The 21276-nt window shown below is 39.6% G+C and overlaps 3 protein-coding genes and 1 long non-coding RNA gene across 4 annotated transcripts; 2 read left to right on the top strand and 2 right to left on the bottom strand.

Moving 5' to 3' along the window:
- Positions 1 to 1151: 1151 nt before the first annotated feature.
- LOC125196854 (uncharacterized) lies at positions 1152 to 3042 on the bottom strand. The gene is made up of 2 exons (XM_048095547.2): positions 2366 to 3042; positions 1152 to 1844 (listed from the first exon to the last, which is right to left on the bottom strand). Exons 1-2 carry the CDS (start codon positions 3029 to 3031, stop codon positions 1446 to 1448), a joined length of 1065 nt encoding a protein of 354 aa, XP_047951504.1. The 5' UTR covers positions 3032 to 3042; the 3' UTR covers positions 1152 to 1445.
- Positions 3043 to 3865: 823 nt separating this feature from the next.
- On the top strand, positions 3866 to 5562 carry LOC148932960 (uncharacterized). The gene is made up of 2 exons (XR_016135083.1): positions 3866 to 4227; positions 4689 to 5562. It is a non-coding gene; the product is annotated as an uncharacterized LOC148932960 (long non-coding RNA).
- A 736-nt stretch (positions 5563 to 6298) lies between these two features.
- Positions 6299 to 8172, bottom strand: LOC125204561 (uncharacterized). The gene is made up of 3 exons (XM_048103284.2): positions 7815 to 8172; positions 7313 to 7648; positions 6299 to 6847 (listed from the first exon to the last, which is right to left on the bottom strand). The coding sequence occupies exons 1-3, from the start codon at positions 8097 to 8099 to the stop codon at positions 6449 to 6451; spliced, it is 1020 nt and encodes a 339-aa protein (XP_047959241.1). The 5' UTR covers positions 8100 to 8172; the 3' UTR covers positions 6299 to 6448.
- A 1500-nt stretch (positions 8173 to 9672) lies between these two features.
- LOC148932959 (uncharacterized) lies at positions 9673 to 10939 on the top strand. Its single transcript, XM_089063433.1, has one exon. It carries the CDS (start codon positions 9692 to 9694, stop codon positions 10808 to 10810), a length of 1119 nt encoding a protein of 372 aa, XP_088919559.1. The 5' UTR covers positions 9673 to 9691; the 3' UTR covers positions 10811 to 10939.
- Positions 10940 to 21276: the final 10337 nt, after the last annotated feature.

Genomic DNA, 21276 nt, shown 5'->3' with positions numbered 1-21276 from the left:
ACCCCTAATTACAACTTACTAGGTTAACTTACTCTAAACTTATATAAATAAGTCAATCTCTCTTACTCTACTCTAGGTCACGGCTTCTCCAAACTCTCACCTCGCATTCATCCTTTGGAATAATTATTTTGACTTTTGAATTATATTATCGGTTGCTTCTACAGTTTAATTAAATGCGTAACTTTTATTATTTTACTTACATATTACATAACCAATTCCCATAAATATAATCGTGTATTTTAAAATAAAAGTGACCAATTTTTTTTAGTTTTATACTACCAAATAAATGCAACATTAAAAATATTATTCAATTTAAATATTTCTATATTTCTATTAATATATAAAAGTTATTTTTTTTATTAGTTATTAACGTATGTAAAGAGTCGGGTATTTGGGTACCCGATACGTCGGGTATGGATACCCGGGGCGGGTATTGGAGTACCCGAAAATATATCGAGTCGGATTTTGGATAGATATTTAGATGATTTTTCGGGTTTGGATACCCGATTTTTTCGGGTCGGATATCCACGGATACCCATATTCCCACCCCTAATACCTTCTACAAAGTTTGATAGTGAAAACGCATTCCAGTCATGATCCAAAATTTACAAACTCTTTCATCAACTTTCCACTACATATATAAACCCGAGCCGAGGCATACTGTGATAATTAATGGCAGACGGAGAGATAACATCTTCATAATATAATACTCTTTCCATTCGCCAAAATCTGATACGCATTTCAGACTGTTCGCTAATTCTTGGCTCATTTACTTTGTGCCCATTTTAGTAAGTTAACTATACTTTACTATCTCATTACCCTTACATTCTACCAAAAAAATTTACTGCTCCGTGAATTATTAGAATGAATAGCTAGAGACTTGGCCCAATATTTTATAAAAATATGCCACAATTGTTAACAATAGTTTATACTCGTATTAAAATCTTGGAACCACCACTGGTTGACCATCTTTTAATTATCACTATTTATCTCTTAATCAATTATTTGAAAATCTTCAAAATACATAACCAGACATGCATCAAGACATCAATACACAGGACTTTAACTAGACATGACTTCATTATTTAATAAACTTAACCTTTACTCCCTCCGTCCCAGATAATTCGTCCCAGTTTTCCATTTCGGTCCGTCCCATATAATTTGTCCCACTTCACTTTTACCATTTTTGGTAGTGGACCCCATATTCCACTAACTCATTCATACTCACATTTTATTATAAAACCAATACTTTAAAAGTAGGACCCACATCCCACCAACTTTTTCAACCCACTTTTCATTACAATTCTTAATACCCGTGCCCGGTCAAAGTGACCCGAATTATCCGGGACGGAGGGAGTATAACTTAACACAATTAACATATCAATTAATATTCACCATAAACAATAATTTTAAAACCCTGACTATGAACCGATGAAGCTATCTGTTCATGGTCCAACAAGTGGGTTCCAACTCCATCCGGCCGGAACTAGTGAAATGGAACAAGTTTTCATGTTATACACTTTCCAGATATTCTCCGATCCCTCCGTGAAATACACACGATCATCCTTGCACCATAATTCTTCTGAATTCACCCAACTACAGTTCTGATTCAAGAACATCGCCTTCCCCTGCAGCCTCTCAAACTTAACCCAATCCATCCTAACCAAATCGAGTCGAAAAACCTCAACATCATCCACAATAGCAAGAGATTTCATGTGAATCAAGAAAACCAACAAGATCTCCCCATTCATCTCACACAAATATTCCTTGAAAAACCTCCAGCTCGATCTCGGGACCGCTCTGCCCACCGTCACTCCCGTGATTGTGAGGCGCGTCTCGACCACCTGTTGATACAAATAGAATACGAAAGAGATAGTGAGATCTACACAAAGTTGAGATTTTAGGAAAATAATTGTATTTCTCTATTCATTGTTATAGTAAAAGGTTTCAAACATACGTATACTAGAAAAAAAAAATCAAATTCTAACATTTTCTAAAGTTAAACCATGAAATTAACACTGGATAACATACTATCACAAGGTGCTTTACATTGCTAACTTATGAAGTTGTTAACTCTGCTAACTCATCAACGCAGTGTATTAAAATGTCAACACGATGATATTAAAATGTGAACACATTATATTGAAATGTCAACAAAATTATGTATTAACATTTTTAATACACCGCGTTGATGAGTTAGCAGAGTTAACAACTTTAAAAAATTAGCAATTCATCACACCCCATTTAAAAAGTTCAATTTAATTTTTTCATCATTACTCTAACTTTTTTCGCTCATTTTTAAAACTCGCATCGATTCAAACTGGGACATTATATCACGAACGACATAAGTACATATCCGTATCACCTGCATCACGGCAAGCGCTCCCTGCAAGCTCATCGCGTAGAAATTTCCTCGAAACCTAACCATGCTCGTGAACTCCATCGGCTTCTTTTTCGGGTCGAACGGGTCGGGCGTCACGCACTCATGCCAGACTGCAACGCCTCTGAGCCAGTACACATCGGAGCCGGAGGCGTGCAGGGCGCCGTAGCTAACAACGAGGCCCGAGCGAGGCCTGCCCGGCCCGACGCTGACGCCGCTCAGCTGCAGCTTCGGGCCGAGCGGGTCGGGGCGGAGTGCGGGAGCCGGGTTGGGCAATAGGGCCGCGGGAGAGTGTCGCAGGATGCACCAATATTGCGAAGCGCCGGGCGTTTCCGAGGTGGCTTTGGTGATATCGCGGAGGTAGCGATTGTGTGGATGAGGAGTATGGTTTTGGGGTGGTCCGGCGGCCACGTGGCGGAGCTGGGGTGGTTGGTTGTGACGGGCGTCGCATCGGGTTGTGGTTGGAGGTGGTAGCCATGATTTGGTGATGGCGAGAGCGGAGTTGCGGTGGGTGACTTTGTCCCATAGCTTGTATGCTCGGGGATGGTCGGAAAACGGCCACTGTTGTCTATATGGTGGCGATGGCGGAGGCGGAGGAGAAGTCTTTTTAGTGATGGGTGATTTCTTGGATTTGGATTTTTTGGCTGCCATTGTTGGTGAGATCAAAGGATGTGAATGTGGTGAATTGGTGATGGTTTTTTAAAAAATATATAGGTACGTTTCCTTGGTACCCAAGCTTGATCATCATTATATTGTAAGTACTTAGTTGTAAAAAACTAAAAATGTTGCTTGTTTAATATTGAGTTAGGTCAACGGGAATAGTAAAATAAAATGGAGGACAATTAGCTTAATTTGAAAATTTTGGAAATAAATTTAATTTAATTTATAATAATGTCAGCACAATAATATAAGTATGTTGCATAATTTTATATTGAAGTAGTGTTGTTTTTACAAACCCGTGCCCAAAACAAATAGGCTGCACCCTACAACACATTCTCGGTATCTATACAAACAAAACAGACAAAGCTGAACAATTACAACTTGTGATAGACATAAGAAAAGGTTAATTACACAATCAGCTCTCCATTTCTTGCTTAAAAGGATAAAATTGGAATTTGTAGCAAAATTTCACAACTACCACTAATATATTTATGGATTTGTTACTATTATAGATTATAGATACTTGCCCTCTAAGCACCATCTATCATTTTTTTTTTAATATTTCACCAAATAGTCAACTCTCTCCATACTATATAAATTCTCACCATAATAATTACAGTAAATCATTCTCTCCAAAGTAAACAAGCAACATTTTATAAGTCATTGATTAAACTTGGGTCACAAGGCCACCTACCTATACATATAATGCAATTATGCAAACCATACCATCACCACATTCTTATACCCAAAACTTTGCTTTCACATTTCAATCAACCACCAACAATGCCATCCAAGAAACAAAAGGCCAAGAAATCATCCGTCACTAAAACGCCACCGCAGCCGCCTCCACCGCGACTGCGACTGCCATATCGCATTCAATGTCAGTGGCTCTGGAGCTGGACCGAGCTTCCCCCAACTAATCCTTCCTACCACATCACCGCCGCTCGCAAACTGTGGCTCAACACCTTCACCTCGGCTCACGCCGTCACCAAATCACGCCTACCAACAACAACAACTACGCGATGCGACGCCCATCACAACCATCCGCCCCAACTCCGCCACCACCTCTCCAACGCTCCAACCCAAAACCCTAGCCCGCCAAGCCCGCGCTATCACTACCTCCACGATTCCACCACCATCGAAGCCGCCTCCAAAATGCCCGATGCCTCACATTGGCGCGTCCTTAGGTAAGGACTTTTTAACAATATTAATGACGCTAATTTGTGTGTCTAATTATACAACCAACGCTTCATAAAGTATCCTTATTGTTAGCGTGCCAAACAAAATTAGGGGACACTAATAAAAAAGCATCCTAAGAAATGCAAAAGATTAAGATAATTTACTACTCCCTCCGTTAATGATTAAATGTCTCATATTTGACTGGTATGTGTTTTTAGAAATTGTTTTGATTTTAGTGGGTTGAAAAGTTAGTTGAATGAGTTAGTGAAATGTACGATCCACTTAAGAAATATAGGAAAAGTTAAATTAGACAATTATTGATTGACAGACACAAAAGGAAAAATGAGACATTAATGGCGTACGGAGGGAGTATATTTTGCGTCCTTAATTATGATTATTTTTAAAAATTTCCAAACGCTAGTAATTGAATCTCAATTTTTGTGTCCCTAAAAGATAAGATTTTTTGTAGGCGCGCGACCACCACCCGCATAATCATTCCCAATCCCAAGCCTCAATCCAATAATCCCCTCGGCCCGGTGCAGGTGCTCCACAGCTGTTCTCTCGGCCCAGCCTGGCCGAGTTCCGCCGTCAATGTGAGGCACACACTCTCACACGCCCTCTCCTCCGGCGTGTGTTCAAACACCGGAGTCTCGGTCAGGCACGAGTGCAATGCACCTGACCCGTTCGATACAAAGAAGAAGAAGTAGATGGAATTCTCGAGAATGGTTAGGTTTCAAGGCCGGTACTACGCGATGAGCGTGCAGGGAGCGCTCGCGATGATGGAGGTGGTCGACACGCGCCTCACAATCACTGCGGTGACGGCTACCAGAGCCATTCCTAGATCGAGTTGGAGGTTCTTCAAGGAGTATCTGTTCGAGATGAATGGGGAGATCATGTTGGTTTTCTTGATTCACCGGGAATCTCTTGCGGTTGTGGATCATGTTGAGGTTTTTAAGCTCGGTTCGAGTAGGTTCGATTGGGTTAAGGTGGAGATGCTGCGAGGGAAGACAGTGTTCTTAAATAGAAGGTGCCTTTGGGTGGATTCGGGGTGCGGAGATAATCGTGTGTATTTCACGGAGGGATCGGAGGAGAGTTGGAAGGTGTTTAATATGAAAACTTGCTGCATTTCACCCGTTTCGTCCGGATGGAGTTGGCAATCAAGATGCTAGCTAGTTGACGTTAAAACTCTAAAATCTTGTCCCACATTGACTTGGTGATGATCTTAGCTCATCTATATAAGTATTGATAATCCTCCATCTTATATGGCCTTTTAAAGGGTGAGTGGTATATTTCTAATAGTTGATGTCTTAATTCGGGGTATGAACATCTTATTTGCAGCGTGAGCCTTGTTGGTTTTGGTTTAGGTACTTTTTATTCTAAATCACGTTATTATTGACGTAATTGATTTACACGATCAAAATATTTAGATGTTTTCATACTTTAATTTGACACCTCAGTACGAATGAGAACTATTTGTATTAGTCGTAACTCGCAACTTCCTAGGTTACTTGATATGAGAAGAACGAGAAGTCTAGTTTGGGCTGAAAAATACTCCCTCTGTCCGCTATAGATGACTCATTTTTTTTTCCGTCCGTCCGCCAATAAATATCTCATTTTATATTTGATAGGTGGACTCTATATTTCACTAACGCATTTCCTTCACATTTTATTATAAAATCAATACATAAAAGTAGACATCGCATTCCACTAACTTTTTATACCCACTTTACTTGTAAAGTTTAACAAGTTCTTAAAATCTGTGTCGGTCTGGGCGGAGGGAGTAAATAGATTAATTACTCCATTTTGAAAATCTACATGACCAGACACGTATCAAGACATCAATTTACAAGACTTTTATAATACTCCCTCGTGTCCCAAGTAGTTGAGTCGTATTCCTTTTTAGGTTGTCCCAAGGTAGTTGAGTCATTGCATTTTTTGGTAGAAAGTCTACCATGTCTCATAATTTACTTTATCGTCATCTCTTTTATTTTATCCTTTACTAACTCAATTTCTTAAATGTCTAAACTACCTTGGGACGAAAAGGAGTATATTACTTCATTAGTATTTAATATTCTTAACATTTGTAACCAAACACGATTAAGACATCAATTATTCACCATAAACAATAATCTTAAAAACTATGAACCAACCGAAACACGATTAAGACATCAATTATTCACCATAAACAATAATCTTAAAAACTATGAACCAACCGCCAAAGCTATCAGTTCACGGTCCAACGAGTGGGTCCCAACTCCATCCAGCCGGAACAAGTGAAATGGAACAAGTTGTCATGTTATACACTTTCCAGACATTCTCCGATCCCTCCATGAAGTACACACGATCATCCATGCACCCAAATTCTTCCGAATCCACCCAACTACAGTACTCGCCTAAAAACACCGCCTTCCCCGGCAGCCTCTCCACCTTAACCCAGTCCATCCTCACCAAATCCAGCCTCAAAACCTCAACATCATCCACAACCGCAAGAGTTTCCCGGTGAATCAACAAAACCAACAAGATCTCCCCATTCATCTCGCACAAATACTCCTTAAAAAACCTACATTTGGATCTCGGGACGCCTCTACCAGTCGCCACAGCCGTGATCGTGAGGCGCGTGTCAACCACCTGTTGATACAAATAGAATATGAAAGAGATAGTGAGATACAAAGTTGAGATTTTAGGAAAATAATTGTATTTCTCTCTTCATTGTTATAGTAAAAGGTTTCAAACATACGTATACTTGAAAAAGAAAAATCAAATTCTGACATTTTCTAAAGTTGAACCATGAAATTAAGACTATATAACATACTATCCATTAATCCATTTTGAATTTTGATGTTGTTACAGACTCAATTCCCTCGTCAAATGTGAGAACAACTGATGTGGGTATATAGACTAGACCTCTTAATAGGCTAGTTTTTTGGGATGAATTTTCCATTTTGGTCTGTACCGGATGCATCGACAATTAAATAGCTCAATTTAATTTTTTCATCATTACTCTTTAACTTTTATTCACTCATTTTTAAAACTCAGCGTCAATTCAAAATGAGACATTATATCGCGAACGAGAGAAGTATACATCCGTATCACCTGCATCACCGCAAGCGCTCCCTGCAAGCTCATCGCGTAGTGATTGCCTCGGAAGCTGAGCGCGCTCGTGAATTCCATCGGCTTCTTCTCCGGGTCGAACGGGTCTGGCACCACGCACTCGTGCCAGACCGAAACGCTTTTATTCCTGTACACGGCGAGCGAGACTGTGTGGTCCACCATGAGGCCCGAGCTAGGCCCTTCCGGGGGGCGAAGAAAGCTGCCGCAAAGATTCGGGTAGTAGGGGTGCTCGGTGGGAAGCTCTTGGTCCGGGTTGGTCAACCAAGCCGTCGGGTCGTGCCTCAGGAAACACCTCCTGTACGAAGTCCACTGGCGGACCTACATGCAATGGGGGAGGGGCTTTAGCCGAATTTATTTTTTTAACTTTTTTCTACTATAAAAATCTAAAATTTATTCATATTTTATACATATTATTATATAAAAGCCCCTATTATTAATCTAAATTACCTACAAATTTATTTTTAAGGTAAATTTTGATACTTACGTTAATTTCTGCGTCCTCCACTGCCGAAGTCGAAGCATCTGGCGTTTCTGAGGAGGCAGCTTCGACGACGGTGGTGGAGTCGTGGAGGTAGGGATAGTCTAGGTAGAGAGTAGGGTTTCGGGTGGGGCTGGTGGTGACGTGGCGGAGCTGGGGTGGTTGGTTTTGACCGGCGACGCATCGCGTTGTTGTTGTAGTTGTTGGTAGCCATGATTTGATGATGGGGGGAGCGGAGCCGTACTTGATGAGCCCTGGCTCGTATGGCCGGGGACGGTCAGAAGTATTCATCGGGGGATGAAGGGAAAACAGCGGAAGGAAAAACGGCGGTGACGGTGACGCTTTGTTAGTGATGGATTTTTTGGATGCCATTGTTGGTGTTATGTGAACGTGGTGATGGGATTTCTAAATTAATAGGTAGGTTTCCTTGGTACTCAAGCTTGATCATTCATTTATTAAACGTTGCTTGCTTATTTTATACGGGGAGAGTTGAGTTAGTGGAACTATTAAAAAAGAATAGAGGACAAGTATGCATACCAAATATTCTTGTAAAAAGTTGTACGTATTTAATTTATCGTTGTAAATTGTAATCAAAAGGTGAATGTTGTCTGTCTTTGAGCCATCTCAGATGTAAATGTGAAGTAAGTTGAAATTACAAAAATAATTATATTTTGGGAGGTCAGTGTAGCCCGCAACCCGTGGATTAGCCTGAATAACCCGCCAAATTTATAGGAATAGGGCTAGAAAATTCTAGCTCGATAAAATTAAAACCCGATTAACCCGCAATCCGTTAGGGCCAGACCCGAAAACCGGATAAAATTTCTATTATTCTATTTTTTTTACTCTTAATTCAACACTTCATTGATTAAATTTATAATATAGATAACTAAAAAATTGTCTTTCAATTTTATACTCCTACTAAATATATAAATTATATATTAAATTTTTTATTAATATAATAATTAATAAATAAATTAAAAACTTCAAATATATTTAAATTTTTAAAACATGCATTAAAGTTTCACGAAAAATGTCAAATATTAGTATTTTATCATGTTTATGATTAAGTTTGAGCATAGATCTCAAATTTATCATAATTAAATATTTTACACTTTATGAATATAGTTCATTTTCATCATTATTTATTGGATTGATAGCATGTTAATCTTATCGGTAGTAACCCGATTAACCCATTGGGCTAGCCCGAAATCCGAGCTTTTAGGGTTAGGGTTGAAATTTTATAACCCGAAAGAAATCACAACCCGATTAGCCCACACCGATTAACCCGCAACCCGAGCAGGGCCGGCCCGATTGACATCCCTTCGTCTGACGATTTAAAGATCTATTTTGCTATTTTGATATGCCACGATTTACAGAACCATTTATTTTATTCCACTTTAATTTTTAGTATATGAATCACATATTCCATTAACGTTTTACGCTCACAATCCAACATAAACCTAATACTTTAAATGAGTCCCACGTTCCACTCATTTTCTTTCTTTACATCTTTTCATATAGTTAAACAATTTTTTAAAACTCGTGTCGAGTCAAAAACGGCGATTTAAACAGCGGACGGGTGGATTCCTATTTAATTCATTCATTGTGGCCTTTAAAATACATTACGTGTACTTGCCCTCCAAGCACCATCCTTCAATTCTTTTTCTTTATATTATTTATCTAATTAGTCAACTCTCTCCATACTTTACTTAATAAATTTGCACCAAAATAATCATATCACTCTCTCTCCGTAACAAACAAGCAACATTATATAAGTGATTGATTGAACTTGCTTAACAAGGCCACCTACTTGTGCATAATATACAAGCCATACCATCACCACATTCTCATACCCAAACTTCCCTTTCAATCACTCACCAACAATGGCATCCAAAAGACACAAGGCCAACAAATCATCCATCACTAAACCGCTGCCATCGCCGCGTCGTCCGGGATATTACTTCCTTGTACAATGGCCTTTCCCCGAGCTTCCGCCGACTAATCCTTGTTATCATTCCGCTGCATTAAACAAGCTGTGTACCAACAACAACACCTACCACAACGCTCTCGCCGTCACCAAATCATGCCTACCAACAACAACAACAACAACAACAACAACGCGATGCATCGCCAATCAAAACCAACCACCCCAACTCCGCCACGTCACCACCGCTCCCACCCAAAACCCTACTCCCCACCCACACTATGATCACTACCTCCACGACTCCACCGCCATCACCGACGCCGCCTCAAAAATGCCACACGCCTCACACTGGCGCGTGCTCACCCACGCGCCAAAGGCGCGAACATCAACCAACCCCCCCAATCCCCTCGGCCCGGTATTGCACTCGTACTACGTCACCCGCCCGTGCGGGCCCGGCCCGGCCCTCAACGTAAGATCCACATTCTCACGCGCCATCCGCAAAGGCGTGAATCAATACACTACCGTTTCAGTGTGGTACGTGTGCAGCACGCGCGACCCTTTCGGCGCCGGGAAGGGTAAACAAAAGCCGATGATGGAGTTCACGAGCATGGTTAGCTTCCAAGGGAGCTACTACGCGATGAGCCTGCAGGGAGCGGTCGCGGTGATGCAGGTGGACGTCGTCGACATGCGCCTCGTGATCACGGGCCTAGGCTCGACGAGGGCGGTTCCTTCGTCGAGTTGCAAACATTTTAAGGAATATTTGTTCGGGATGGACGGGGAGATTTTTTTGGCTTTCTTGATTCATCGGGAATCGCTTGCGGTGGTGGATGGTGTGGAGGTTTTGAGGCTTGATTTGGTGAGGATGGATTGGGTTAAGGTTGGGAGGCTAAGAGGGAAGACGTTGTTCTTGAAGGAGAGGTGTATTTGGGTGGATTCGGAGGAGTTTGGGTGTGGTGATGATCGTGTGTATTTCGTTGAGGGATTGGAGAAGAATTGGAAGGTGTTTGATATGAAAAGATGTTGTATTTCACCCGTTTTATCGGGATGGAGTTGGCCACCAAGAGGCTTTGGTCGATAAATATATTGATCTCTTGACGAGAAATGTGATGCGATATTGCTTACATGAGTATCACTCTTGTTTATGTAATATACTCCCTGTGTACCCAATTATTTGTCCCAACATTTATTTTGAGATGCCCTTTATTAATTGTTCCATTTTATTTTTACGTACTATTTTTTTGTTATGGATCTTACATTTTAGTAACTATTTCTATCCACTTTTATTCTTAAAATTTGTGTCAGATCAAATTGAAACACATAATGGGGGATATGTAACTGAATATAAGTATGATATGAACAGGATAGTACACCCTAATTTGGGCTGGACATATGTAACTGAATATAAGTATGATATGAATTAATAACAATAACATTTTGGTATCCAACTCCAAACGATTGCAACAGCTGAAATGGAACAAGTTTTCATAGTAAAAACTTTCCACATCTTCTCCGTTCCCTCTGTGAAATAAACACGATCATCCCTGCACCCAAATTCCTCGGAATCTACACCAATACACTCCGCCTTCAAGAACATCGTCTTCCCCGGCAGCCTCTCAACCTTAACCCAATCCATCCTCACCAAATCAAGTCTCAAAACCTCAACATGATCCACAACCGCAAGAGATTCCCGATGAATCAAGAAAACCAACAAGATCTCCCCATTCATCTCACACAAATACTCCTTAAAAAACCTTCATTTCGATCCCGGGGCGCCTCTGCCCGCCCCCACCGCTGTGATCGTGAGGCGCGTGTCGACCACCCGCATCACCGCCAGCGCTCCCTGCAAGCTCATCGCGTAGTAGTTTCCCTGAAACATAACCATGCTCGTGAATTCCATCGGTTTCTTCTTTGGGTCGAACGGGTCGGGCGTCACACACTCGTGCCAGACCTCAGGGGTTTTATTCCATTTCACATAGCCACGGGAGGTAGTGGTGTGTGAGGCTGTGTACCTGTTATAGACCATGCGTGAGAACTCATCCTAAAGATAAGTCAAAAAGAGCTCATTCAGCCCATAAATCACTGATGTAAGACATTAATTTATTGGAAATTGAAACAAAAAGTACTCCCTCCGTCCAATAAATATTGTCCATGTTTGACTTGACACGAATTTTAAAAAAATATGAAGAAAAGTGAGTGAGAAAAGTTAGTGAAATGTAGACCCCACATTTATATCCTAGTTTTATAATAAAATGTGTGTAATGAGTTAGTGGAAAGTGAGGTCTATTTATAAAAAATGAAAATAAATGCAAAATGGACAACATTTCACGAATGGACAGAGGGTGAGAGAAAAAAAAAAAAAAAAAAACCAACTGAAAGTACCATATAAGTCTTAATGAATTTCTATAACATACCTCACCATGAGGCCCGATTTAGGACAGTTTGGGGGATCGACGAACCACAGGCGCAGTTTTGGGCCGAGGAGATCGGTGTGGGGCTCGGGAGCCGGGTACGTTGACTGGGCGGGCCAACGGGGCGTGTCTCAGAACGCACCAATGCAAAGTGTCTGGGATTATCGCAGCGGCTTTGACGATAGGAGTGGAATCGTGGAGGTAGCGATAGCGTGGTGGTGGTGGGCCAGGGTAGCTAGAGTTTTCGGTTGGAGCGGTTGCGATGTGGTGAAGTTGGGGCGGCTGATTATGATGGGCGTCGCATCGTGTTGGTGGTGGTGGTGGTAGCCATGATTGGGTGATGGCGGGAGCGGAGATTCGTTTGATGACCCCGAACCATCGCGAGAATGCTCGGGGACGGCTGGGGCGGTTAGTCGGGGGGAGGTCGGAAAACGGCCATTGTTGTTGTCTATATGGAGGAGGTGTAGTTTTTCTAGTGATGGATGATTTCTTGGATTTGGACTTTTTTGGTGCCATTGTTGGTGAGATCAATGGAGAGGTGAATGTGCCAATGTGGTGGTGGTGATGATGATGTGGTTTATAAATCCTAGGTAGGAGTATTAATTTTATTCAGGAAAAATATCATTTTTATTTATTATGTTGAAGGAGATTATATATAAGTTATTTTTGTTAGAATTATATACTAATTGATATTTTATAGGAGTATTCATTCGGAGTGTGTTCAGTTTGTAAAATTGTGTAATGTGTTTGGTTTATGAGATTAAGTCACATAACTCAATCCTGGATAGATAATTATGGAATAATTAGTCATAATTAATCCTCCCACTAAAATGATTTCACAACTCAATCCTATATTATATCTTAACACTATTTTATTTAAGAAACCGAACATCACCGAAAATTGATAAAAATCATAAAATGCTTATTCTTTCGTCAATAGATCAGATGGCGAATGGTTGACTTAAAATTAACCAATAAAAAAATGGCCATATTTAATTCATAGTGGTACATTTAAAACAACTAGTATTATCACCCGTGCTATGCACGGGTCATGAAATTTTCACAAAACTCTTAAGATAAGTGAATACTGGGCAAATAATTTTATAGTGTTTAAAATTATGATATGTATAGGGTAAATAAAATACAATAGAGAACATAGATAGCACGGGTCATGAAATTTTCACAAAACTCTTAAGATAAGTGAATACTGGGCAAATAATTTTATAGTGTTTAAAATTATGATATGTATAGGGTAAATAAAATACAATAGAGAACATAGTTAAGACAATGATGCTTATATCTAAGAATACGTGTATATTAGAATAAAATATATACAAATAAAAAAAAATATGCAACTAATAGCAAAAGAATAAATTTATGTAATCAGAAAAATAAAAAAAATATGACAATTATGGTTTTATGTTAATAATTTTTGTTTTAGTCTAGACTTGATTTTCATCATGTAGTCATTTGTGATTGTATGATATCATTAGGCTGCGTTAGATATAATTAAACTAAATAAAATAGAATATGATTTGATCTTGTGAATATATTATTTTATTTGAATGTAATACATCACCAAATACTAATTGATTTGATTAGTGCATAAAACCGTGACTACATCATTAATAGCTGAAATATTAAAAGTTGGAGTATAAATTAAGAAGATCCATTTAAATAAAAACATCACGCAAAATACCCAAATATTTTTAAAAAGAAAAAAAAAAAGATAGAAATACAACAATAAAATTATGAAACCCATACATTTAATTCAAAAAATGTAACAGAAGAAACGAAACGAGGAATACAAATAAGCCCATTAAACGGCGACGCATCCTCACACATCTCAAACGGCGACAAACATTACAGATCGGCGGTGAAAAAGCACAATGACAAAGCACAACAAATAGAAAAATATGCATGTTCCCCAAAAAAACACAATGATAGAAATAACCTTTCATATACGGAATACTCCCTCCGTCCCGGATAATTTGGGTCACTTTGACCGGATACGGGCTTTAAGAATTGTAATGAAAAGTGGGTTGAAAAAGTTAGTGGAATGTGGGTCCTACCTTTATATATTAGTTTTATAATAAAATGTGAGTAGAAATGAGTTAGTGGAATATGAGGTCCACTGCCAAAAATGGTAAAAGTGAAATGAGACAAATCATGTGGGACGGACCAAATGGAAAATTGAGACGAATTATCCGGGACGGAGGGAGTAATAAATAAAAGAATATTAGATAATAAATTATAAAAAAACTAAGCATGTTCAATGTGTAAATTGTAAAACAATAGTTAAGATAAATATTTCAGAAAAATAATACACAGTAACTTATGATTACTACGTATTAGATTGATGTTTACAAAACGTAATAGACACCAATCTAAATCTATATTAGAATCATGATTTAAAAAATTGTTGTAAAAGTTAATTTAAAAGGAACTAAGTAAGTAACCAATAAAAAAAATGCTGAAAACCGATTAATAATAACTTGATTAAAAATAATAAGTTAAATGCTGATAAAGATTAAAAATTGTAAATATAGAAAACACACTTAAACTTATGGTAACAAATAAAATATTAGATAAAAAGATTCACCGGCTTAGTAGCCGCCACATGTGACTTGGAAACCCAATCTATACAAATAATAGAGGTATGAAATCTAAAACTCAATAGATTATAAATGAATCTGATTAAATAATGTATAAGTTACTCATAAAAATCTTTGATGAGGAATACATTATAGTTTACAGATGAGGAATTGATTCAAGATTGAGAATCTGAATAACTATACCATAAAGAATAAAGAAGAAAGAAGAGGAGGTGGAGATAATACAAAAGGTAAAAAACTAATTAGTATAAAAGGGTTTTCAAATATTATGTGAATATAATGAGTATAGTTACATATAAATTCAGTAGTTTATCTAAGATTTCATCACTTCAGTTACCTATGACATAACGAATTTATGTCAGAACTCAATTATTTATAAATTTTTTTAGGTTTAACTCAGAACTCAATTATTTATTGTCCCTTCTTTATAGGAAACAATTCATAAAAGTGTTTATCTACTGTATAATCATTTATTGCAAAAATTATTTCCTAAATGCTTTACTAACATTCTCATGATTTTTTTTTCAGGTACTTCTCATTGGAAACAGCCAAGTGGAGCTGGAACAGCTGTGTCTCTCCTTTCATGGAGTATGTATTGTGTAATAGAATAGCAATAAAATACTGCAAAAAAATTCATGATGTTTCCCGCCTATATTGTGTCAGAGTGGCAGTCACGTAAATTTATCAACAATTCTCCTTTTATATTAGTATAGATTATAAGCACTTGCTCCCCAAGCTCCACATATCCTTTCTATTTTTCTAAATATTTCCATTAAGTCAACTCTCTCTTTTTTTAAAAAAATACTCTCCATAATACCCAATTCTACATTTTATAAATTAATATTTGATCAAGCTTGGGTACCAAGGGCCACCTACCAATATACATACATTACCACATTCTCATACCACAAACCTTACTTCTAACAGTACCTAAGAATTGGGAGGTGTTTGATATGAAAAGATGCTGCATTTCACCAGTTTCATCGGGATGGAATTGGCGACCAAGAGGCTTTGGTCGACAATTGATCTCTTGATGTGAAATGTTACCCGATATTGTTTATATGAGTATCACTCTCATTTATGTCATATGTTATGTCTTCATGTTCTATTCTGTATATTTATTTTATGTTCTAATAGTACCTCGGAAATTATCATCGATGCTATTAATTATACAATTATATAATAGGAGTAACAATTAATCCTAAGTTGATTTATTTATTTTCTTTATAACTCCATGAACTAAAGAACAATATAGGTTTAATATTTTTGTAAGTAATTATGAAATAAATGGAGTTTTATAATAATAAATATCTAAGGTATTAAAATTATACTTAAATGTATAAATGAAATAAACATATACTAAATGAGAGCGATACTTATATGGTGACAAAAAGTAGAACTCACCTTCAATAAACCTTTTTCACCCACTTCCATTATATTTTTTAAAATACGAGCTGAGTCAAATTAAGTTTATTAATGGTCGACGGAGTGAGTATTATCTAATGAATCATAATTAGCCATCACTAAAATTTGAATTAAAATATATTAATACTTCATTTGTACCCAATTATTTGTCCCAATATTTATTTTGAGTTGCCCCTTATTAATTGTTCCATTTTATTTTTACGTACTATTCCCTCCGTCCGCGAATAGGAGTCCCGATTCACTTTTACCATATATGGTAATAGGGTCCACATTCCACTAACCCATTCCACTCACATTTCATTTAAAACTGAGACTCATATTCCACTAACTTTTTTCCATCCACTTTTCTTAACATTTCTTAAAACTCGTACTGCCAAGAAATGGAACTCCTAATGCCGGCCGGATGGAATACTAGGATCTTACATTTCACTAACAATTTCCTTTCATTTTTATTTTTAAAATCCATATTGGGTCAAATTGAAACATATAATGGGAGACGGGAGGGTACACCCTAATTTGGGCTGGACTTCATACGTAACTCAAGACATGAATTAATAACAATAACATTTTGGTATCCAACTCCAACCGATTGGAACATTTGAAATGGAACTAGTTTTCATATTAAACACTTTCCACATCTTCTCCGTTCCCTCCGTGAAATAAACACGATCATCCCTGCACCCAAACTCTTCGGAATCTACACCAATACACTCCTCCTTCAAGAACATCGTCTTCCCCGGAAGCCTCTCAACCTTAACCCAATCCATCCTCACCAAATCGAGCCTCAAAACCTCAACATCATCTACAACCGCAAGAGATTCCCGGTGAATCAAGAAAACCAACAAGATCTCCCCATTCATCTCACACAAATACTCCTTAAAAAACCTACATTTCGATCTCGGAACGCCTCTGCCCGCCACCATTGCTATGATCGTGAGGGGCGTGTTAACCACCCGCATCACCGCCAGCGCTCCCTGCAAGCTCATCACGTAGTAATTGCCTTGAAGCCTAATCATGCTGGTGAATTCCATCGGATTCTTTTTCGGGTCGAACGGGTCGGGTGTCACGCACTCGTGCCATACGTCAGCGGTTTTATCCCATAACAGTATAACACGTAATCACTACGGTAGGTGGTGGTGCGTGAGGCTGCGTACCTGTTACAGACCAAACGTGAGAACTCATCCCAAAAGACTAATACGTTTGGAGAGAGGGCATTTATTTAGTCTATGCCACGTGCCAGGTCGCAACTAATGTGGAACATTTGTTGGCAATTGAAACCATAAATAAAAGAGTAAAGGTCAATATTGGTTGACCAAAATACTAATTTGGTCCAAAATATTCAATTTTTTAAAAACAGGTCTATTGCAAATGAAATTCTCTTCGGAGTGGTCCATTTTTTATGGTTCCGTCATAAAACTAACGGTCATGCCACTGTGCAATTAGCGTTGACCAGTACTTTTTTTACAGAATTGTCGTAAAAAGGACTACTTCGTCGACATTTTCATTTGATATGGACATATATTTTGAAAAGTGAATATTTTGGACCAAATTCGTATTTTGGTGACCAAAATTGACATTTACTCAAAATAAAATATAGTAACTATCTGATGAAGAAGAACTGAAACTACTATATAAGTCTCATGAGTCATTGAGTTTGTAATAGTACCTCACCATGAGGCCCGATCTAGGGCAGTTTGGGGGGTCGACCGAGCGCAGGTGCAGCTTCGGGCCGAGATCGGGGTGGGGCTCGTGAGCCGGGTATGTTGACCGGGTCATTAGGGCGTGTCTCAGAACGCACCCAAGGGAAGTGTCGGGTATTATCGCGGCAACTTTGACGATGGAGGTGGAATCGTGGAGGTAGCGATAGCGTGGATGAGGAGTAGGGTTGTTGTGGCATGGACCGGTGGAGATGTGGCGGAGCTGGGGTGGTTGATTATGATGGGCATCGCATCGCGTTGTTGTTGGTGGTGTGATAGGGAGCCCAACGCCCCAGCCCAATGAGGAGGAGATCAGCCCAGATTCTACCTTGGATGCACCACAAGCCACGGAAGACCAAGCCCGCAAGGGTAAACAGAAACCCACCCAGCACAAGGAAGCCCAACACTCTTAAGAGGCAGCAACCGAAGAGGAATCAGTCAAGGCCATCAAAATACAAGGATTACGTATCTTAGAGATATGCAGCTGAGTAGTTAAGTCTGTTAAGATTATTTTTCCTTAAGTATCGTATTATTTTGTTTAGAGTCAATTTCTCGGGTTTTCTTCTTGGTTCTTTCCTGAGTCGTAAGTCCGAACCAAGTAGGGATGATTCTATAAATTGTGGAATCCCCACTAGATTGAGTCATCGGGAGATAAGAATAACTCTTTTTTCTTCTCGAAACCTGGATTTCATCTCTCCCTAATTACTCATTAGGGATTAAATTATCTTTTCTGTTAAGCATTTGCACAATCACTTTCCAATAGGAACTCGGTTCCTATTAACTGGTGCTTTCTCTTGATCTCTTCACCCGCAGCACACAACCAGATACAATGTCGACTTCCGCAAACAACAACAATGGCATCAATACTTATTATTCCATTCAAGAATTGGGACAAATGATGTTCGACATGTCCTCTCGTATGGCAAACTGTGAGAAAAGGAGTATGTGTGATCAGTTCATACAAGAGGCTTTCGCTAGGCAGCAGACACAGGTGAACAGGAACCTGGACGACACCATGGCAAAGCTCCCCACTGTCGTGGAAAAGTTAAGCAAGGGTCCCCCCGACAATTCTCCGGCAAAAGCTACACCGACTAGAGGCTGGAAGTTGCCGCCATCTCGCACCACCAAACCAGCAACCTTCGATCCGGAGACGTGGCCTAAATTAAAATTTGATCCACCAAGATTACCGGCGACGACGTAAATCTTTGGATCAAACGGATTCAGAAATTTTATAACCACACCTTCACTCCTCTTGCAGATCGATTATATCTCACTGAATTCTTGATGGACGATTCTGCAGCAGAGTGGTTTGGCTACTGGGAGGCAAACAACGAGGGAAAATCGTGGAATGAGTTCCTTATGGATGCTAAGATCCGTTTCGACCCCGACATCCACGAGGACTACGTCGGAGGATTAGCCAACCTCCACCAGACTAGCCCCCTTGATGATTATTTGACGAAGTTTGAACCGATTTTGCAGTGGGGGACGATACCTTAACATCTCTATTTGTTGCAGGACTCCCAGCACCACTTCGGTCAGAACTCCTGACACGTCGGCCGGCATCATTGAGCGATGCTATGGCATTAGCGCAGCAACTCGCTGCTTGTCACGCGACGTCCGCAAATTCAGCATTGTCTGACCGATCAAAAACTCCTTCTTGTGACAGCAGGCCCTCCGGGGAGTCTGTCTAACATCACACTAAGGCGCTAGAACATCCACGCATTAACAACCCCATTGTGAATCGCCAACCCAGAGAAGGCCAACAACCACGTGACTACCCCGTCGTTCGTATCAGCCTGGCAGAAAGAGCAGAGAAAAGAAAGAGGAGCGAATGTTACTGGTGCCCCGAAAAATATTCTCGCGAACATGTATGTGCTAAAAAATTCTATGCACTAATGGGAGAGGAATCAGAGGACGAGGACACTGACATTCCAGCAGACGAGAAATCAGAGGATGACGCCGAAAACATGGTGTTTGCACCCTCGCTCCATCCGAATCACCGCCAAAGTGCACGACAAGACTGTATCTGTACTGATCAATGGCGGCAGTACCCATATCTTTCATCTCGAAGTGGCTTGACAACCAAGTTCGTACCGATGACAACATCTTTTTATTGTTTCCAATTACAAGAATATCATCTACATATAAAACTAAGAATACAACATTTCCTTTTTCAACCTTCTTATACACGCAGCTTTCAGTAGGATATTTTTCGAATCCAAACTTTTGAACAGTTTGATCGAAACACCGGTTCCATGATCTAGATGCTTGCTTGAGGCCATAAAAGGCCATCTTAAGCTTCCAAACCATGTGTTCCTTGCCCTTTACTACATAGCATTCAGGTTGTTCCATGTAGATGGTCTCCTCAAGGCTCCTGTTTAAAAACGCAGTCTTAACGTCCATCTGCCATACTTCCCAATCTATGTAAGCTGCTATAGATAAAAGTATACAGATCGATTTGAGCATGGCTACTGGGGAGAAGGTCTCATCATAATCGATGCCTTCCCTTTGGGTATACCCCTTACCCACTAGTCTCGCCTTGAAGACTTTAACTCGTCCATCGGGTCCACGTTTACGTTTGTATATCCACTTGCTCCCAATGTCAGTACAGCCTTCGGGTAGGATAGACAAATCGTAGACGTCTTTGTCTACCATTGATTGTAGTTCCGAATCCACTGCTTTCACCCATTCGCAATGATCGACATCTGCTTGCGCCTCTGCAAGATTCCAGGGATCAAGTACATTGCTGTCCGAGGAGTGATCCATGCACTCTCCCAAATAAATGTATCTTTCGGGCTCATGTGAGACCTCCCACTGCGACGCGGCACTACAACATTCGGAGTAGTAGTTGAAATTTCTGAAATTGTCGGTACACTAGGTACTTGTTCTTGGTTAATGAAACTTGTGACTGAAGTTAGCTCATCAAGAGCCACCTCACTGCTGGACTTATGATTCATTACAAATTCTTTCTCTAAGAATGTGGTATAAGTGCTCAAAATGACTTTCTTATCTCGAAAGACTATAGAATTCATAAGCCTTCGATCCTCTAGGTTAACCTATAAACACATATACCTCCATCCTAGATTCCAGCTTAGTTGGATCCTTTTCGAATACATGAGCCGGACACCCCCATACTCTAAGATGTTCTAGATTAGGCTTACTCCCAGTCCACAACTCATATGGGGTAGTAGGAACCGATTTAGAAGGTAAATTATCTAATATATGGCTTGCAGATAGCAAGGCATATCCCCAAAATGAAATTGGTAACCGTGCATAACTCAACATCGATCGGACCATGTTTAACAAGGTCCTACTCCTTCTTTCAGCTACGCCATTCTGTTGGGGTGTGCTCGGTGCAGTCAATTGGGATTGGATTCCCGACACTGTTAAGTAGTCCAA

The sequence above is a fragment of the Salvia hispanica genome, chromosome 2 (genome assembly GCF_029641045.1).
Source record: "Salvia hispanica isolate PSC_SH4W2 chromosome 2, Shi_PSC_v1, whole genome shotgun sequence".
Classification (NCBI taxonomy): Eukaryota; Viridiplantae; Streptophyta; class Magnoliopsida; order Lamiales; family Lamiaceae; genus Salvia; species Salvia hispanica.
Note: the sequence above shows the minus strand (reverse complement) of the source record. Positions and strands in the feature narration are given on the sequence as shown.